The sequence below is a fragment of the Drosophila sechellia genome, chromosome X, assembly GCF_004382195.2.
Source record: "Drosophila sechellia strain sech25 chromosome X, ASM438219v1, whole genome shotgun sequence".
Taxonomy (NCBI): Eukaryota; Metazoa; Arthropoda; class Insecta; order Diptera; family Drosophilidae; genus Drosophila; species Drosophila sechellia.
In genome coordinates this window covers 11,904,659-11,918,792 of record NC_045954.1, presented here as the reverse complement: position 1 = coordinate 11,918,792, position 14,134 = coordinate 11,904,659, and the positions used below count along the sequence as shown (strand labels likewise).

Below are 14,134 nucleotides of genomic sequence, written 5' to 3'. Positions count from 1 at the left end.
CGTTTCCACAACATTATTTAGTATTATTTAGCATTATATCTAAACTCTTATCTAATATGTTAATATCAAATAAGAACTTTTCATTACTAAAATGCGATATGTTAAGTTATAAATGCCATAAAAAAATATTCTAAAATACTTTATGTCCGGCCCTCTGTACACGTAAAAAAATGAACGAGAAAACGCAAAGAATGCGACAAGAGCTCAGTTCAGGTGAGTGGATAAAACGTGGGCTTGTGGGGCTGGTTGAGTGGGTGGATGGGTGTATGGGTGGTTGAATGTACTGGGAAGAGGGTGGGCGGGTTGGATAGAGGGGGCAAATGTGGGTGGAGCAAGGGGTGCAGTTGGGCTTAACCCAAGGAAAATAGTGCTGGGTGCCATGCATCATGATGACGACGCTGTTGACACTTCATAAATACATGAATTGCAGTCAGAGCCTCCACACACACACACTCACACACGCACACGCACACGCACATACAACAGAATTCCAGGTAGGGGAAACGTGGACGTTGGAAGCATAGTACCGCAGGGACTTCGGGATTTTCACCCCTCACACAAAAACTTTGTTTATACCAAATAAAACATGATAAAAAAATATCACACGCTCTGAGAAAACACAGTAGGCAGCGCAGAAAATGTATAATTTACATTATCGTCGTAGTGTCACATCTTACTTGGCAGTCCGGGAAAACTGTTGAAAAACACAGCGCACAAAACTAAGTTCACTACCTGATTTTCCGCAAATACTAAATCCAAAACAAGCGAAAAGTGATTGAAAATGGCCTGGAAAATTGGAGGTAATCGGGCCGCAACGCTGTCAATGCTCCTCGCCAGCAGTTTGCTGTTGCTGAGTGCGGTCAAAGTCACCGATTCGAGCCCGGAATATGACGACTTTGAGGATGATGAGATGCTGGCCTATGAGAGCCCGGTGATCGATGCAAAGAAGTTCCATTTCGCGGACCACTTCGACGACGTGGAGGCGTCCAGGAAGAGGTGGGTGCTTTCGGAGGCCAAGAATGACGACATCGCCGAGGAGATCTCCAAGTACGATGACATCTGGAACTGGGAGCCGCCGCAGCGCATGGTTTGGGCAAACGATCTGGGTCTGGTGCTTAAGTCGAAGGTCAAACATGCAGCCATAGCCGCCCCCCTTCAAAAGCCGTTCGAGTTCAAATCGAAGAAGCCGCTGGTGGTGCAATACGAGGTCACGGTGCAGAAGGGTCAGGAGTGCGTCGGTTCGTATCTGAAGCTTTTGTCCATCGGAAATGACACGGAGCAAGTAAAAGGGTTTAATGACAAGACACCCTATACCATCATGTTTGGACCGGACAAGTGCGGCAAGGATGTGAAGATGCACTTCATATTCCAGCACCTCAATGGCACCATCACCGAAAAGCACTGCAACAAACCAAATAACAGTTTGGAAGAGCTATTCAAGGACAATCTACCCCATCTCTACCAGCTGGTGGTCCGTCCAGATAACAGCTTTGAAATTCGCGTTGACCACAAGATCATCAAAGAGGGTTCCCTGCTGACCGATTTCAAGCCACCAGTTAACCCGCCGGCGGAGATCGACGACCCCAATGACCATAAGCCAGATTCGTGGGATGAGCGAGAGAAGATCCCGGACCACAATGTCCACAAGCCCGAGGATTGGGACGAGAATGCCACCATACAGCTGCCCGATGCCGAGATGATTTTCGATCCAACTGCCACCAAACCCGAAGATTGGGATACCGAAATCGATGGCGAGTGGAAGGCTCCATTGGTAGGGAACCCAGTGTGCAAGAAGGCCCAAAGCTGTGGCACCATCCGCAATCCCAACTACAAGGGCAAGTGGATTGCACCAATGATCGATAACCCAAACTACCAAGGCAAGTGGACCCCCCGGAAGATAGCCAATCCAGACTTCTTTGTGGATCTCAAGCCCTTTCAAATGACGCCAATCAGCGCCGTGGGTCTGGAGCTGTGGTCCATGTCCAGCGATATTCTCTTCGACAACCTGATCATCACAGACGACGTGGAGGTGGCCCGTGACTTTGCGGCCAACAGCTTCGACATCAAGCGTCGCTACATCGATCTTGAATGGAACTCAATTGTGAATAAGGTAGTCGAGCTAGTGAAGGCCAATCCCTCGAGCCCGGCCATTGGCCTGCTGGCCATTGTGGCGCTGGTTGCCCTCACCATCTGGTGTGGATCTGGTACCGCTAAGGTTCAGGACTCGGATGCCAAAAAGGCTGATGCCGAGGCCAAGAAGACCGACGACCATCAGCCCGATTATGTGCCGATTCCGTTGGGAAGGAGGATGAGCAGAGCCCCGAAAAGGATGCTGGCGATACCACCAAGAAGAGCATACAGCTGTCCGCTACCCCACAAGAAGAACCAAAAGTCGAAGGCGGCGAAGAACCAAAGCTCTTTCTTAGATGATAACGTATGGGCACACACAGACTGAGGAATCTAACACTGAGAAGTAAGCGGGCTTTCAACCCCAGATGCCGAATTCGCCAGCGGTTGCAAGACAACAAAACAACCAAGTTACCAAGCAAATCAATCTACACACACACTACACTACTTGCTACGCAAATCGACAAACGATCTTGTCGCTGATTGTAGCATACTTTCCTGGGCTGCTAATGAATCCCTGTAAAAGGTCAAGGTGCAGCTCAACAGCCAAGCAGGACATTGTTGCTGTTTTGCCAGCTTTCGCAGCTTAAGCCGCCTTTATCGTTTTGTCGAGTACTTTAACAAATTTACACCTGCATTACTCATACGCGCTGTTGGCATGCCATTTATATGTAGCTACAACTAAGCCCTCTTTCCCATATTTCTACGGCTTTTTTACGGCAAATTCACCGGATACGGGTACAATAACTACATCAGCAACACAACAAAAGGCCGAAACGAAGTTTAGTTAATGAATAAAAAAGCAAACGCTGCCGAAATGCTCTCACTTTTGTTTGAATATGGGGTATACACACATGTGAAACATGGGGTCGCTTTCAATAAGAATTAGGATCATATTTTATTAACAACAAATATGCTACGCTCTCTAATGAAAATTCTAAATAACTATATAAGGCATTTTCCAATTGTGATCAAAATTTAAATTTTTATTCTGCTCTAAAATAAATATTGTGCTCTTACAAAATACAATATAGCGAAACACAAATTTTTATTTTACTTAAATCGCATTACAGCAATAGTAGTAAACAAAAAATCGCCCATACAAATCAGTTATATCATTTCAATTGTTAACATATTAGTGGCAAATTAGTGGTGCTGCAACGAAAAAAAAACAAATTTGTTGCCATACTTTTTCGGATGGCAAGTGATTTGCATGTGGAGTGGAAAGCGTGTATTAAAGTTTTTATTTTTTTCTGGCACACAGTGGGGAAACTCGAACGCCGTGTTCCCCACTTGTTCCCCACTTGATATGACCCCAGGGTTAAGGGAGTGTGACAAATGGGTTATGCCAGCAATAGTTTCCGGATTGGCCACAGAGAGGAAAAATGTTTGAACTTTAGATATATATATAATATATATTTAATATTTTATCACATACTAGAAACAAAGTAGAAGATGTTCTTAATCGAATGGTAATATTTAACGTATCCATATTGCATTTAATAAAAATATGGTAATGTCATTTAAAATGTACTCTTAATTTTACCTAGTAAGAGTAAGCTTAATAAGACCAACATTTTTTTTGCTAACGTAGAAAACTTTCAGTGTGTAAACAGTTAAACAAAGCATTTGATAATGTAGAAAATTTTCAGCTCAGCTCGTGAAGGTAAAAATAAAGGCGGGCTCAACTCCGAGCTGCAGATGAAGAAATAATATCCATGTGGAAAATGGGCAGGCGGTGTGTGATGGGTGGCATGTGGGTGGGCGCAAGGTTACGTGGGGGAAAATGGAGGCAAGAAAAATGAATCACCGACAAATTACGGCAAGAATGAAGGGGCAAATGGCGGCAACAACATTCCGTTATGGCACATCAGCCGCCAGCTTCCGTCTTTTATTGTTCGCCGACGCAGTCGTCGGAGCTCTTGAAATTTACCCGGCCCCCTTATTTCTGCTTTCCCCGCAACTACAATTCCATCTGAGGTTGTAAAAATTTAACCATAACTCCCAGCGAAAAGCGAAACGAAATGAAAAAGGTCTTATGAAATATGCATATGATCATTTTGGCCCACGTCCAAAACTGCCGGGGCTCCTGTGTCGAAGACCCAGGCCCAATCTGGGCGAAATTTCATTAAAGTTCAAGTGAAACATTCTTATTGCTGAACTTTAAGATGGTCGCACTGGGGATTCCCCAGTGAGCCGAGACTCGCAAAAAAAATAAACAACCAACAAAAAACGGAAAACGAAAAACGAAAAACAACATCCGCAAAGTTGCTAGCAGCGAAATTACCTGCAACGAAGGTAAACAAATGCGCCGGCAAAAGATGGCTAAGATGTCGAGAGCTGGCCAAAAAGCGAAGGAAAAGAGTTTACGCTGGCCGAGCAAAACTTAAGTCGTTAGGCAAGCCCGGCCGGCCAGTAAGCAATTCACGGCATGTCTGGAATTTCACTTTGCTCTCCAAAGTGCTGGAAATCCTGGCATCCTTTTGCATCGATCGACCCCGGAAAAGTGCGCCAGGGAAATCCCTGGGAAAAACTAAGCCTGAAAGGCTGTTTGCAAATGCTCGAGGTGTTTATTTATATTTTTTCATGTTCAATCTATTTTTTTAAGTATTTCATAATAATAAACACATACAACGACAATCAATCGTTTTGACGTATTTAGACACATCTTTGACCATTTATTTCTCAATAATAATTTCCCTCAAACTCAATATCATAATATTCGATAATCTTCAGCCCTGGGCAATTAATATCGCCCGACATATGTATATCCGAATATTAATGATAACATGCCATGGTGCAATGGCCTTGAAGTCGGGCCCAATTGTAATCCGAAAATTATTTGCCCCGAATGCCACACAAACGGAATTCCCCAAGGTGTTTCCGTTCCATTCTGTTCGTTTGTTTTTTTTGGCCAGCTCGTTTGTTTGCATGTGCCATTCCATAAAGAATATTTATCTTTCGGTTTTGTGTGGCTGTCATTATTCGGCGACTGGACCAAAGTCCCACTGTACCTACCGTTCTTCATAAATTATGAGCGACAGGCAGATATCACTGCGAGAAAAATATGAAAGTTTGCAATCAGTGGCATCATGTGGCAACTTTGCTTTCAAAGTAAGATATTATGTAAGTATGTATGTTAAGTAAATATCAAACTGTTCCCCCTTTTTGCTCAGTGCACACACATTAAACACACACACACTGGCAAATTTCTGTTGTAACGCTGACGTTTAAGTATTTATCACAATGACAAAATCAGTAAGGGGGCGTTATTTGTGGGCGGGGCGGAGGCATTACTTTAGGGTTTAAATGTAACACATTTACAAATTGTTTACAAACACACTGGCAGATGGACACGCACACAGCAGCCCACACACACACACACACACACACACATAGACGTGTGCTCAGCCTGGTGATAAATGATAACAAATTAGCGGTTTGTCTCTTAAGCGAAAAAGGGGCCACACACACACACATACAGCGGGGCGATACCACAAAGTTACCGCACTGCAATAAATCACATCACCTGAGCGCACACACCTTTCTCTCCCCACACACACACACATACGCAACGGGGATCTAACGCACAACAAAGCCAAGTTAAGCACACTCAACAGACTTTGTACATTCGAAATATTTCCATTGCCCCGTTTTATTATCGCCTAAAGTAAAATACGAACAAGCTGATGTTTTCATTTTAGTTCAAAGGAATTAAAGTTTGGATGTTCATTGTTTTATATCTCTATTAATCATTATTAAATCACAGGCGGATTTAAATAAATATATAAAATTATTCAATCATATCTAAATTTTTACGCATACGCAGTGTAATCCCGCATAGAGAACACTCCTTAATAATAACAAAGCTTGAAAATATATATAAATATATTAGTTTTCAACTTTTTCTTGGTCCAAAAAAGACATAATTTCCAAAACCTTTGTCTTTGCTACCTTGGCAATCTTCACGCCATATCACGCATACGCAGTGTTAGCCAGCAGTTCAAATCACCTGCTTAGGCATGCATACGGCCAGAGGGAAATGGAGGGAATATGGCCAACAGATGAGGGTTTTTCCTGTCGGTGGGTGTGGTATGGGAAAAACGAGTTAGGCAAAAGGGGTGGCGGTAACTGGAAGTGGAATGCTGGCGCAACTGAAAAGTGGTAACTGAAAACTGGTAACGAGACCGTGGCACAGCATTTATGACTTGCAGCAAAGGAGTTGTTGCCACCTTCTGGGGACCTCGATTCTGGTCGGAATTCGGATTCGGATACGGCTACGGCTACGGCTACGGATACGGATTCGTATTCAGATTCAGATTCTGGCTCACTTCGTTTCGCTGGCTTTTTGCACCGGGTGTTAAGTGGCACTTGGGCATAATTCATGATGCACGGCGGCTGCCTTTTCCTGATTTTGCCGCTTTCCCTGCTACTGCTGGGAGCATTTTAATTATCATTTTGGTAAGCAAGCAAAATTTAATGAGCTAGCCGGCGAAATTATGGCCAAACAACACACTCTCTCGTTCGCTTGAGGGCCAAAAGCTCCGACACCTAAAATTCACCCAACAGCATTTGGCTCCCCCCGACTTTCGCTGAACTTATTTCATTACATTTAAACTAGCCGCACGATATTTGCTTTACAGTTTTGCACTCTAATGAAGAAACTTTGCGGCTGCGTTTGCCTGTGGGTGTACTTTTCGGTGTGTGAGTGCCAGCGTCACTCTGCATATGTATTTGTATATGAGTGTGTGTGTATTGGGGTCACCTTTATCCGAACAGAGTGCAAAATCCTGGCGCCCCAAAGTGTGGGAAAATCATTGAGCTGCTTATCTCTAGACTTAGTTTGTTTAATCTAAATAATTGCTTGCTCTGTTAAAGAATTGTGGGTTAAGCACAAAAGGATGTGTGCTTATGTTCACAAAAGCTGGTAATAATGCCATAATAATGGTATATATGGATGGGTATCTCAAGTAGCCAACACAAAAATGGGTCAAAATAATTGATCATTATGAGAGTGTAACAAATGAAAGCAGTTTGTTTGGAATCTAAACCCAAACAACGAAGTTTGCAACTTTGAACAGGGTATTAGATAATCTGCATTATGCAAAACTTACAAATTGCGCTTTAATAAAATGTAATTTAAATCTTTGTTTAAACAAACTTGTTTCGGCCATTTTAAGATGTCAATTTTCCAAGCAACTATTAAATAAATAATGCTTCTAATCCCCAAACCACTTTGGCATTTAATCACTTTCCACAAGCACCATGTTTAATCAACATAATCAAGCAGAATGGCTAAATCTAATTTTAACATGCATAAAGTGTGCATCCCTTCGGCTTAAACGGGCTTTTGAAGTGGTCATAACCATATAAAAAAGTGGTGACAATGTGTGCGATATGTGTACACATATATATGTTCCCTGGGAATAGCCATGCCCACGCTATAATGATGCCGCACATACTTATATGCCGTATAGTTCGTATTGCGAGTGGTATGTATGGTATGAAGGAAAACATGGACGATAATTTTAATTTCCTGTGCCAGCAGGTCGAATGCTTCATCAAATTTATGATGAAACTTCGAGCCGGGCTAACTCTGCACCACTATGGCCACCACCAACCCAACCGCCCAATCATCCGGAGTCGCCTGAAACCACCCAAAAGGCCTCCCGAAACCACCCACGAGTTCATTGCTCAGTGGGGCGACGCATAAAAGCGCGCTTCACTTATTTCAATCAAATTACGGCCAATGAATATTGAACTATCGCCGCATACAGAGCCACGCTTATGTCTATGTGTGCGTCTGTGTGTGCACACACATAGTTTTTCGGTGGGTGGTGATAGTTAAATATCCTTGCACACACACACGCACACTCGCTGCATTGGCGACGCTTGCGAAAATTATCGAACAAAGTGTGCGCCTCGAACTCGTTGCGAAATTCGATTATAAAAATTTCACTCGCATATTTACGCATATTGCATTCTATTTGCATGCCAATGCTTATTTATGGGGGCGCATGCATGTCGTAATACTTATCCATCAAATATTTAAGTCCGTCCATATGTGCAAAAAACCAGGTAATCAAACGCAAAAAAGGTCAATTCGATAGTCGGCGCCCATCGATGGCTTTTGGGTTTCTGGGTAAATATTGTGGCGTTACATTTCCATTCCCATTGAGCCCACCTGTCCACATCAAATGTTGCGAAAATTGTGACAAAATTAACAATGTTAGGCGAAAAGAGCTGGAAAACTCTATTTGAATTCAATTTTTAGCTCATCCCTGATTTATGTTGAACAAAAAAGATAAATATCGTACAAAGAAACCATTTAAAACAATAAATAAGCGAAGCCCTTAGTTTTAACCAGTTTCATGCATATTTGACCCACTGTGCGTCATTTTAACCGCGGCTGTCTAAACGGTTAGCCACTCTTTTTGGGCCACGTCGTGTGTTCATTTGTCTGTGTGCAGCGGCATCGTTTGGCTTTTGCCATTTGACTGAGCGCACAATAAAAATTGGCACATATTTTTGGTTTCAGTGTGTGTTGCATGGTTGCTGCCCCGGCTTTTATCGTTGTAATTGTAACTGTTGCAATTTTCAGTGCCACACATACAAATTTATATGCGTACGGAGTGTACATGATGCAATTGGGTGCCTTCATTCTTCGCCATTTTTTTTTTTTTTTTTGCAATTTATTGAACGCACACATGGATATTTCGCTGAATACTTATGCATAAATTATGGCAATCGCAATGCGTTGACTGTCAGTTGACCAGGGATCGTGAAATGGCCGCGCAAAAAGTGCAACAAACACGGGAAATTAAAAGGAATTGCGATGGGAAATAATGAAAAGTAAAGAAAAGGAATCGCTGGCCGCAAGGAAGATGCCCGGTTCCGGCCAACAGAGGTCGCCACCTGACAAACAACGGACCCAGAAACTGAAAGATATTGGGTCATATCGGCACCAGAAACACTCTTCTTGCAAAAATATACATTTTCTTGTCTTTTAAATTGTAAAAAATTATAAGATGTTCGCCTTAAAAACTACTGTTTTAATAAGCTTTCTTTAATTAAAATTTGATTTGAGCTTAGTAACTAAGAAACTACTACTTTCAATCTCTCGAAATGTGTGTGTTTAACTTTTGGGCAACAATATCCTTGGTAAGGGCGTCGAATATGCAGCGGAAGTGAAAAGTAAAATACAAAAAAGGAAAGGGACGAAAACATATCCGTCGACGCAATTAAATTGCACAAACACACAGATAGTGCGATAGTGTGAACGGAGGAGCGCCGTATCCTGGAAGTCTCCTTTCAGTGTCCTTGTCATTTCGCCTCGTTTCTCGCATTGTTTATTGCCAGCTATTGGCCATTTTTCTTCAATTGTGATAGTACATAACCATTTTAATTAATAGAGTGCGATAGCAAATACTCCGCTAAACGAATGGCTTTTTAAGTATGAACTTCACTAACATGTGAGTGTAAATTACACTTATGATATTAATCTGTTTATTCCTAGTTTTTGTTTTTGCGCATATTCTTCAATAATTTACTATACCATATTGGAAAGTTTTTTGCTGACATCGTGCTGGTTGATACCATGGTACCAGATCCTGCGATTCCCGCATTCGTTCTCCTGCTTGTTGTTTGCTGTTTGTCTGACTGAGTGACGCCCACTGTCCGGCTGTCCGGGTGTCCTGATGTCCTGATGTCCTCGTGTCTTCGTGTCCTTATGTCCATGTCTGTCTGCCAACTGCACTCCAAGGGCGGAAAATCAAAGGGCGGGCCAAAAGGAAAAGCATCGACCCGGCAACCTAACAACCCATCGACCCAGTGACGTTGCCTTTAGCTGGATTTCACTTGCATTAAGTGCTTCCTCCACTGTCACCGAGGCCGACTCAACAAGCCCGCCTCCAAAGTCCACACTCCCGACGCCCGACTCCTGAATCCTGAAGCTCGATTCCATAGTCCATGGTCCGGACATGTCTTCTGCTGCGACGTCTGGCATCGGGCAACCACTTTGTGCCTCCACCTTCGTGTCATTCAAATTAAAACAAGAGAGTCGAGTTCCTCGCCTATCACATACCCATTACTCAGCTAATGGGAGTCCCAGTATGTAATTGACATACCGATAGAAATTGGCAAAACGAATACTTATAGTTCCCGAGAACTCGACGTTCATACGGAGAGACAGACATAGAGATATTGACTCGGTCAGTTATCCTGATCAAGAATATACTATATATACATTATAAAATCCTTTGACGTGTTACGTTATTTTTAACGAATCTAGTATACCCTTTTACTCTTCGAGTAACGGATATAAAAGAAGTGGTTCCATATACGAATATATATACATTTATAAAAGGGGCGGTTCAAGCTTGAAAAAAAAAAAACTAAAGCTCAGTTCGTGTCACATACGTCGCTCTTTTTTGTGCACAAAAAAAAAAATTATTATTAAAAACGCTACTGAGTTTCATGGAAAAAAGAATCCTGCAAATCCTGGACCTTAGGGTTTTAGTGAAATCACTTAAAAGTGTTCTTTAAAATGTGAAGCCATTGTGAGCTTTGTTTTCAAATATTTTTGTAACTCCAAGAAAATTTCTATCATACTTAATTAAAGATTTTACTTTCCATAAATGAATACTGTTCATTTTTGTGGTCCTCTCACTTGGAATATCATATGTTTAAGTGTAACATTTGTATGGCTCCGCGATATTACAGCTTTAATCATGGACTGGGCGCGGCTTTACTTATGCCGTTTGTCCCGAGGCCCACAGTCCACAGCCCAAACCCAAACCCAATCGCAATCCCAAATCCAGAGCCAACTGCAAAAGCCAACTCCGAAAACCGACCCGAACTCGTATCCAAAAAACGCAGTTCGTCGACAGTGAGCTTGGGCCATGTCCTGTTTGTTGCTCCTGCATGTTTGCGGATTCCATGCATGCAAGTGTCCTATTACGCCTAGCATGTCCTTGCATCCTGCTCATTCGGCTTTTGTACTTGTCTCTGCATTTAACCCAAAACCCCTTTATTTCTGCCGGAGCTGGGAGCTTGGACATTTTATATGATCTGGATCTGGAGGGCTTCACAAATTGCCTCGGTCAACCAGATTTCCTGAAAATAATATTCTGGTTTCTTTATATCTAAGGCCTATCGCTTTTAAATAAAAATAAGTGCATTTACTGCACTTTTAAAGCTAAGTGTAGGGTACATTATGTTTTATAAAAAATTAATATGATTAAGATTCGATGATGAAAACTAATTATAACTTAGATCCTTGAAGAAGTTTAAATTATATATTTTCTTTCATTTAAGATCAAAGTGTATCTATTTACTTACGTACTTTAGATAAATTCAAAGTTGATTTAAATTTCAGTTAAATTGTCTTTAAGACTCCGTCTGCAATTCGCATTCAAATTAAATTAAACGAGAAACAAAAATGCGAGAATATTTTGCATACATTTAAATGACAGCTTTAACCAACTTTTTCGCTGCAAATGTCACAATTTTTGGCTCTCGATTTCCGGCAACACTGCCGGCATTTTCGACTCCGTTGGTCCCGTTTGCTTTTTGGCCCCGCCGGTTGGTCTCGGTTTTATTCAGCATGGCAGCAAATTATTTTTAATTATCGCCATAGCTGTCCGCCATTTCTGTCCAATGTCCACTGTCCGCTGTCACTGCCGCTGACGCCGACCGCTCTGCCCCAAAGCAAAAATGGACAAAACACCAAACAAAAAAAAAAAAAAAAAATGGAAAAATGAAAAATAACTTGGAAACGCGAACAAACGAATGGGAACCGCAGGTAATTTCCACGGCTTCTACCACGACAGGTGCACAACAATATAAAGCTTATCGGCCTGGTTCCCAATCAAGTCTAGTTTTCGCTGGCGATCACAAAATTTAGTTGTCAATTTCGTTTGGCAGAAAAAAAATAATAAAAACGTCGATAGAGAACACTTGTGAAAGTTTGCTACTACTGCTATTTTACTTGCTATTACTAGAAAATATTATACTGCAATATATAATTTATATTTAATTTCTTTTTTCCCCTTTTTGACCCAATTGCTTTGAAATTTATCGTTCAAGCCAATTGGTTTTCCAACTGCACTGATTCGTAGTACGAATTTCGTACCCCTAAATATTCGATAAATTTGTGGCAATCTTGCCAACCATGAGTAGTAGCACAAATAATGGCATTTCAATTTCCCATATTGGAAAACTTTCGTATTGTCGGCGTGCAAGAAGTCGTGAAAAGTGAAAATGCGAACGGGATTTTCCCCACTGAATACGAAAGTGCGAACGAATTCCGAGCAGTTGTAATGTAAGCATCGCAAAACATTTATGAGTCCCCACATGTAAATCACACACACACAAACACAGACGTGTAACACACATGTACAGGCACACCCACACAAGAGCAAGAACAGCAACAGCAACAAGGAGTTGCCCAGACACCGGCCAACTGGTTATCCCTTTAGGAAATCAACTAAGCATTTTAATTAACTTTGCCGAAAAACGGAACCGAAAAAAAAGTAGAAGAAATGCCGAGAAACCGGAAAAACAAAGGGGGGGAAAGCCCCAAAGAAGAAGAGGCAGCTGAAAATATGACCAAAAGCCGCAAAACTAAAGTTAAAGCCGATGGTAAAGGATGGTAAAATGCATGGGGATATCATGATAATTTACTGAAAGCGCAACCATTTGTACACAGATACAACTACAGAGATACCCACACACGCACACTCACACCCACACACCCACACACACACATACAATCAATATTAAATTTCCGCTTGCCACGTCTTTATTTGCTTTTTGTTGTACCCCAAACAATGAGGGGCCAAAGGGGCAGGGGTCGAAGGGCAAGTGCCATCACATGCCCCTGAAGCCCCTCCCCCTCCTAAACACACACAGACACACACACAGAGAAGCCCCCTGGAGTGTAACGTGAGCAAAGTGCAACTAATTTCCAAAAGGCAAATTTTATTATATTTTTAGCCCACATATAACAGTGGCAAAACGAGGAATGCGGGCTGAATTCCCAAATGCAAATCTAAACTGCCTTTGGCCCACAACACACAAAACAGAGTGAAAAATAATATGTCCAAAAAGGTTTTTCAAAAAAAAAAAGAAAAAAAAATCATTTCACAATCAATGCAGTAATTGGTTTATTGGCATTAACTTAAATAAAATCCATTTAATTTATAAATATATGACTTTTTTATAACATATCGATTAGTAATGATAATGTAAAGCTAAAGGTCGTTTACTAATTAAAGAATTATATAATAATCAGGCAGCATTTAATTTTTTCGTTTTCGCTTGTAATTTTTAAATCGTTTGAAATGCTTGCATGCCATAGTGATAAGTACCTATGCTTTTCTCTCAGTGCAGGCACACATTGAAGGTGATGCACACACTGAGCACTGAAATGAAAAAGGGGCAAGGCGAGCGAGAGAGAAAGTTTGCCAACTCAAGTTGAGGCCGATGATAAAGAGTTCAACGTAAAACTTTCATTTTATTTACCATGAGTTGGCAGCAAAATTGCTGGCAAAAACTGGAGCCCCAATGATTAATAAACAACCAACAAACGAAAGGAGAGCTCTGTTCGACAAAACAGCAAAAAGCCAAAAAAAAAAAAATGGAAATAGTAAGAAAAACAAGCAAACGTATTGATAGTCATGCTGCCAAAATTGCTGGCAAGCCATTAGAGCAAAATGGTCAATTATCAACAGTATCAGTGGAAATTGGCCAAGCATAAGTTTGGAAATATTTTATAGAAATAAATGCACTTGATTCTTGCATGTAACATAGATTTTTGTAGATTGTTTTTTAACAGTTAAATAGCAGGAAAATATTAATGCAAATGAATTTAAGTAGACCATTTAGGTATTTTAGATAGCCCAATTAGTTGTTATTTATTGGTAGTTTTCGATTAAGTGGCTCTTTGGGCTAATATCACCTATATTCCTTTTAATTCCTACCAAATTATTGATAAAATATAGGAAGC

General features: G+C 41.3%; 2 protein-coding genes across 2 annotated transcripts in view; one reads left to right on the top strand and one right to left on the bottom strand.

The window, feature by feature from the left end:
• The window catches only part of LOC6620202 (teneurin-a), a 195,902-nt gene that overhangs the window by 150,830 nt on the left and 30,938 nt on the right, over nt 1-14,134 (bottom strand). The window lies entirely within an intron of this gene.
• Nucleotides 676-2,949, top strand: LOC6620204 (calnexin). The gene is given in 2 exon segments (XM_002044375.2): nt 676-2,299; nt 2,302-2,949. Coding segments are annotated over 2 exon segments (1,647 nt in total). The 5' UTR covers nt 676-781; the 3' UTR covers nt 2,431-2,949.